The sequence below is a fragment of the Etheostoma cragini genome, chromosome 7 (genome assembly GCF_013103735.1).
Source record: "Etheostoma cragini isolate CJK2018 chromosome 7, CSU_Ecrag_1.0, whole genome shotgun sequence".
In the NCBI taxonomy this organism is placed as follows: domain Eukaryota; kingdom Metazoa; phylum Chordata; class Actinopteri; order Perciformes; family Percidae; genus Etheostoma; species Etheostoma cragini.
Window position 1 is genome coordinate 19,695,625 of NC_048413.1, and position 7,479 is coordinate 19,703,103.

The 7,479-nt window shown below is 39.4% G+C and overlaps 1 protein-coding gene across 2 annotated transcripts in view; it reads left to right on the forward strand.

Moving 5' to 3' along the window:
• sema3bl (sema domain, immunoglobulin domain (Ig), short basic domain, secreted, (semaphorin) 3bl) overlaps positions 1-7,479 on the forward strand; it is a 60,037-nt gene that overhangs the window by 30,129 nt on the left and 22,429 nt on the right. For both annotated transcript variants that reach the window (XM_034877216.1, XM_034877215.1), the window contains exon 4: positions 5,873-5,992. In XM_034877216.1, coding sequence (XP_034733107.1) covers positions 5,873-5,992 — 120 coding nt within the window. The remainder of the gene's footprint in view (positions 1-5,872; positions 5,993-7,479) is intronic.

The following is a 7,479-nucleotide window of genomic DNA, read 5'->3' on the forward strand; positions in this document are numbered from 1 at the left end:
GTGTGTGTGTCAAACTTCACAGGCACGTTCCTCCACATCTCTCTATGTGAGTGTTTTGGTGTCAAATTAAATGGATTGCTGCTGTGAAATCTGCAAATCAAAAGGCACACACACATACATATGTTCCATCTCATTTGTTTGCCTCTTGCATCTGTTAAACCTAATTGAGTTTGACAAAAAGTGGTCGAGGTTGAAAGGTGAAAGGTCTTCACATTGTGTTTTTTTTGGACTTTTGTGTGTGTGTCTGTGTGTATTTGTGGTGATAGAGAGAAAGGGACACAGATGAGACAAAGACAGAAAGAAAGAGAGAGAAAGAGGTTCCATTCAGTCCTCTATATACTTTAGCTGCTTGACCATCCTCAATATGGACCTACTTTGACATTCAAAGTAAGTGAAAAATAAGTAAAGCATTCTTTTTTAAATCTTTAATCAAAAGGCCTGTCGCCACAGCCTTGTACTGACAAGTGTCTACCACCATAAACATGTTTTTACTGATAGTGTTTCCTCCCAGAGTCACAACCTCATGACCTTCACCGTCATTAATTACAGCCCAGACAAATAAATAACAGGTTAAGGGGAGGCACTCAGTGACTTCAGTCAAGCATGCAGTGTCTTGCTCGGGCTGTTAACACATTTCTCTGCTTCATTTATCTGCATATACGACTTGCAATTGGATTGATTATCTAATCAGCTGCCTCCTCAAACTCCAATGCGTTATCATGGTAGGGGTTCAGAGCAGAGATAACAAGTTGCATTTTGAGTGTGTGTGGAATATTCATCTTTGAGAAGAGGAGCGATGCTTTGTGGATGCAAGTCAGAATTCCTCACATCACTATATGAGAACTTAAAAATGCACAATATGTGCGGATAATTCTGTGCTTTGTTTTTTCATGACAAGCTTTATAGTGCCAGTAATTTGGCTTCCCCATAATTTGGCTTTATCAGTAGAGCTGTGATCAGTTCCATTTTCTTTGAATCTAGTCTTTGGCATTTGGTGTGTCTGAGTAGAGGAAAATGAGAGACTGTCCTGGAAAGAAAAATGGTCAGAAGAAGTTACACGGCAGCAAGTCTTAAGAAGGTCAGGGTTGTGTTTTCTGTCCTGTCAACTGTAAATGTTGATTTCTTTTAACCATGGATGTGAGGTTTCCATATCCTAAACATAGGTAGTACATTTAGTTACTTAAAGTTAACCACAACTTTTAAAGGGGGGCAGATTAGAAAAAAACACTGTTATGAACAATGATTGGAATGGGAATACTTTTGGAGTCACTTTATAATAGCAGCACTAAAAAACTACCTGTTTTGTAATTAAGGTATTTGTTGAAAAGTAACACGTCAGTTAAATCGACTAGGAAAAAGTGATCAATGTGTGATTTAAAGCATAAGTTATGGAAGATTTAAAGCATAACGTTTTTGACCATATTGTCTACATGTGCTAGAAGAACAATGCAGTAACTCTACAATTAGAACTTCCACTTTCTACCTAAGAATGGCAAATAAATATAATTCTTTCTTGGGACAGAAGCCGGGCCATATACTGTACTGTATGTCCTTCTCCATATTGACTTGTGAACTGGTAAATTCTGTTTGTTTCGAGCAAAACCTAATATAAATCTCTTAAGACTCAAAGTATACTTTGGTGTTTACTGGAATAATGCAGGACTGAACATTAATACATGTGGGCTCCAGATTTAGCATGATACAGCAGCTCATCTTTATGACTCTTTAATGTTTTTTTTTACTGTAATATGTATGAGAAAAAGATGCTGCAGAGGCTAGAGACACAAAAAGATCAAGTGTGGTCAGTCTCCTGCTCTATTCGTTGCAATTCTTACACCTGCCAGGAAGCCACGTAGGTTACATTTATTTTTTATCCTAATGAATATTTTATTGGATGCATGGGAGTAGCTGGTAGATGTTTGGAAAAATAATGCCACACACTTTGATGAGGGTTTCTTGCCATGACTAAATGTTTTCAGTGTTGTCTGGAAGTAAATCAACCGTACTTAGAAAACGGGTTTCTTTGAGGATCAAACAGCTGCTGAGACCAAAGACTTGCAGTCCAGTTCATCCAGCTGTCTTGCTTTGAACGGCTTTCATATTTCTGTGTTTCTGTGATTGTGTGTGTTTGTGTGTGTGTGTTTATGTGTGTGTATATGTGTGTGTGTATGTGTGTGCGGCTGAATCTGTTGGCCCTCATTTCCTGTAAGTATTACAGAATCTGACTTCTCTCCACTGAACATTGGCTGTTTATACTGGAAACTGCTCTCCATGTCCAACCTTGCCTCTCCCTGCCCGGGTTACTCATCATGCATGTCTGGGAGCTGAAGCTTTTTGCTGTTAGCTCCATGTTAGCTCTACCACTGGGCTCAATGGGCATTGCTAATAAACTGGTTATGACCATAAAAGTAATGTCTTATCAAGCAGAATTATCCAAGCAGCATCAGTGTTGCACTTTCAGATTTAAAACACAGAATCCAGGGGCATTTAGCAAAATGTCAGAGGAGTAGACAATAGTTTTTCCGGTCAGCACTAGCAACAGAATAGGGTGGAGAACAAGATTTTTTGTGCAGAAGAAACTGTGTAGATTAATTATTCAAAGGACATTTGATGTTTGATACTCAGATATGCATGGGGGGGGGGTTCTACGGTTACTTTGCAACCGTCTGATGCTGGTCGCAATGTTTAACCCAAGTTGGCACCAATGCTGGTTAGTTAGTTAATTGTTTCTGACATGGCACACCAATAACCATGCCATTTTTACCTTTGAGTCCTTTTGGGGCCCACAGCAATGCAGTAATGCACTATATTGGCAAACCCCTTTAAATCCCCTAAAATATCAGCAATGTGCATTGGAAAACGTGCCAAAGAGGTTGAAAGTTCAAAATTGTCAGCCTGCCCAGGACAAACTTGGAGAATAAATAGTATGAGAAAAAATGTTTGGGTCCTCAAGCTAATTTATTGACTGCATTTGAGTGTTGCATATTTAAAAATGAATGTGCCATGGCCAAATTGTGATGAAGTGTTATACTCACCGTAAACAAATCAGACCATGATTTAAATGATTTGTAGCCTATGTTACTGTTGCTGCTCATACTGTATTTCTCAAAAGAAAGAACACATTTTGCCATGAACCCCATTTCTTTCTGTTATGAAGAAGAAATTGTGTCTCCACTACAGCTCTCTGGGGCCACCTTCTTTAGCCTAAGATTTTTTCTTTCAGTATACTGAAAAACTTGTCGGAAGACTGTGACACATGCTTACTAAACTTTCATTTAATCCGCTGCACTAGATATTGTTACTCAACCACTATAATTGTTTGACCTGTTGTTAGACATGTGGGAAGGGATTTTACCTCCACGGGAAGTCAGTCTCAGTATTGCAAATCTCCAGACTGAGAGAGGCTTCCAGAGGTCTTGGCAATGTTCTTGTTAGTTTATGTTAATGTTACATATGTTTCAGAGAAAATGTAGTAATAATTTTGATGTTTATAATTCAATACATACCTTTTTTAACCCCCAAGACACAAAACTGTGGTTAACGTGGTCAGTTTAAAAGTTTGGACAGTGTGAAGCAGCAGTTTGGTATTGCTGGGGAGAATCATGTGTGATCAGTCACCCTCCTCTTGATAATCCAAGGTTCATACATGAACATGGTCTTTTGTTTCTACCAAATAGCCTTACCTCGGCAATTCATAGAGTGATTAAATGTCTCCATTTTAAATTCTGGCTACATGTTATAACTTCTCCCTAAAAATCTCCCAGAGAGACAAAACCAGTTTTGGTAATCAAACAACTTCATTTTATGTTTAACGCCACTCCCTTTTGTTGCGAATCCCACTTGGAGGCACTTTATTGCCACTTAATCTCAGTAAGACCACACAGATATTTAAAAAAACCCAAATCCCAGTGTGGGAAAGCAGAGACATATTTCCTTTTTTCAACATTTCATTCCACTTTTTTCTCTCTTTGGCCACACAGATCTCTAAGACAACTCCCTGAGTAGTAGAACGGAAACACAGGAGAGACGGATTTCTATTCCTTCTCAGTCCACTTGGTGGGCTCTCATAGACCTCCTATATCTTTTGTAATGACATAGAGACATAATATAAAGACCAGCCTTTTTTCTAACTGGAGATACATTTTTACACATGTTTGTCATGAGTAAAGGCATCCAATACCAATTTAGAGGGAAACAACATGTCAGATTTGCTTTATGATATCCCCTCTCCCTCAACAGAAACATCCCTGCATACAGTATGTGAAAACCAGATGCTCTTTTTTTTCAAAGATCAAATACTTCAGAAATCTAACTAATTTATATTCACTGAAAGCATTCTCAACACAAACATTTGTTTGTTTTGATATATTACTTACTGGTCGGGTTTTGTTTAGGTAGAAAAAGGAGCCAGTGGGAAAGGGCAATATGATGGTGTAAACTATTTCTCGTAAGGCAGTGACATGGTTTACATCAGTGCCTCAGAGCACTCGAGGAAATCTTTCAGTGTCTGACTGCGAGTTTGAGAGGGACATGGGCCACACACAAAATGACAGATTTACTAGACTCATTCACAACACATGCTTTTGTAAAAACACGAAGAGAATAGCACACATGCACATGTCCATGCGTTGAAATTAAGAAATGACATTCACTCACAAGGCCAATAACCATTAACCTCTCCACGTAGATGGCATTCAACTCATCTATTTTGACATCAACACACACCATGCATGCACACATTTTGAACAGAGACACACCAGACACTCATTGTGCAGATCTGTTGATTTGAGTTTGACCTTTTTTGACTAAAGAGAATGACACCCAGCTGATCCCGTCATTCTCTGCGGACACTCGTTCTGTCAGCTGCTGCAGTTACAGACAGGAAGTAGGAAGTAGTTGTGCCCTCTGCTTCCTCTGGACCTCTGTTTTGTAAGCAAATGTCTTGATACTTGTTTCCTCAGACACCACTTCTTTTGTTCTCACTCCAGTGTATGCTTGAGTGTCTGGACCTTTGACATTACCAACTTGAATATCTTTGTCTCCAGTTTCAGATCTGCATACACAGCAGCTTAGGACGTTATGGAGTTTATTACGTTAAATTCAGAGTCAGTGTTGGTGTCTTCATGTCCCTTACGACTCAAAACTTAAATTTCACATAACAGTTACCCCTCACACCTTAATTTTGGCACCCAGACATTTCTGATGCTTTCCAAATCTTGACAAATTTCATTTGACCTGATTGTGGTGAAACTCATTTTTGGCTGAAATCCAAAAATCAGAGATACGAGTCCAATGCGGGACACTGAGGATATCACATTTCATCTAATAAAGCGCTTTCCTTGGCTCTCATTACAAACATGTGGGATCAATAACCCTTGTTAAGAAATCATTTTGGTTGACTTTAATATCTTGAAAATAAACTTTGCTGCATGTAGATGACAGTTACTTTTGCACTGTGTGATTTGATTTATTTAAGGCCTTTGCTTGGTGTGTGTGTGTGTGTGTTTATGTGTGTCTGTGTGTGTGTGTGTGTGTGTGTGTGTGTGTGTGTGTACTCTACAGTATGTGTGTTTAACGTGTGCAAGAGTGAATGTTTAGATCTTGTACCTAGGCAGAAATATCTTGCTATACCATGATAATTTAAGTAACATAATGTAGTTTTAAATTTTCTTGTTAAATGGAAAGCTATACATGTTTTTTTTATCAGTAGGATCAGTATCCAAATTGACAACATACAGCACTTTATTTACAAAATAGTACCACAAGTCCCTCCTGGCAACTCTTTGAGTGAATGAATATGATATTATACCTTTCCCGTATTAATTCGAGATGCAAGATTTTAATTTTGTGTGAATTTATCTGTGTTTTGCAGACAGAGTGTGCCAACTTTGTTCGCCTCCTGCAGCCCTACAATCGCACCCACCTCCTGGCCTGTGGCACCGGGGCCTTCCAGCCTATGTGTGCCTTCATCTATGTGGGGCACAGAGGAGAGGTAAGCGGGTATGAAAATAGGCAGTGTGTGTGTATTGGGTATGTGTACATGTGGCAGGGGGTGGCTGCTGGAGAGGACTGAAGGGGGGAAGGGGGTACAAAGTATCGCGGGAGGGCATATGTCTCAGCACATCCGTCATACACAGACAGACAAAATACACACAGCCACAAAGACAATAGATGGTTACTACTTGTTAAAGATAACAGTCAGTTGGTCTTTTGAGTAAAACTCTGTGATATACAGCTGACACAGAAAACTATTTTACTGTGTGCATGCTGAAGTACGGCTGCACTAAAGGAAATGTTTGTAAACTGTAGATTAAACAGCCTTTGGCAACTACAGTATGAATATAAATCTAAACTGGCAGTGTGGTCATGTTTTTGTCCACCTGATGAAAGTAAGATCAATATTCAATCTAATTTTATTATCTGCTAAATGCTCCACTGTGTTCACCAGCTAGTCGCTAACTTTGTCTTTCTGGCTTTTGTTGTTGGGTTAGTGAAGTGTACACTTAACTTGTGTTTGCAGAAAACGGCTACTTACATAGACTTATGTAAGAGCTGGGAGACTGGACTACACAGAAAATGAGCAGACCAGAAAACCCAATTGGGTTAGCATTGTAAGATAGTTTTTACATTACACAGAGATGTTTACTTATATGTGGAAAAATAGGAAAAAGAGCTTATCACAGAACATTCAATTTAGGGTTGGACAGGCATCAGTGTTTTATAATTACATTTAGTTTAATGTTTAAATCAAATATTTTGCTCAGTGACGTTGAAAGTGTAACTGTAACACCAGACAAGTTGGTAAAGTAAATTAATGCTGACTAAATTAAAATTAGTCAATCCCAAATTGATAAAAGACTAGATAAAGTCACGGGGAATGGTTTTCTAACTAGTTCACAGTATGAACAAACCATGAAGAAACATCTGCATTATTATGTCAGTGTAGAGACAGGATGCCAGTATACATGTATGAATATGTTGTACTGTACATTTGATATGATAAGGAATCAATGAGTGGCCTCAAAGTAATCCTGTGGGGGAAACCAGCGAAATGGAACGCATATGGTTGGTGCCAAAACACAGCTCAGACTCTGCAGATCCATGGGGTTCAAGGTTAAGCCTCAGCAGGCAGCTCTGCAATGAGTCTTTCTATAGCGCTACTCAGCCACAGCGTTGGGTCCTCTATACATCTTTTCAACCTCACAGGCTGGCTCTCTACAAAGCCACTTAGCTCAGTGGGACACTCTGCAGAGTCTCACACTTGGAGCCATTTGAAAGACAAGAATCAATGAATGGAGCTATTAAGACGGAATCGTAGCTCACTGCCCTGCCTGGCCCAGCAGGAGGGGGTCAAACTGGGCAAGAGGAGACTGGAAAGCTGGATGTTGGCAAGGAGCTAAGGAAAGGGAAATTACATTGGGGAGGAAGAGTGCCAACCTTTCAGTTGGAAGTGTGTGTGTGTGTGTGTGTGTGTGTGTG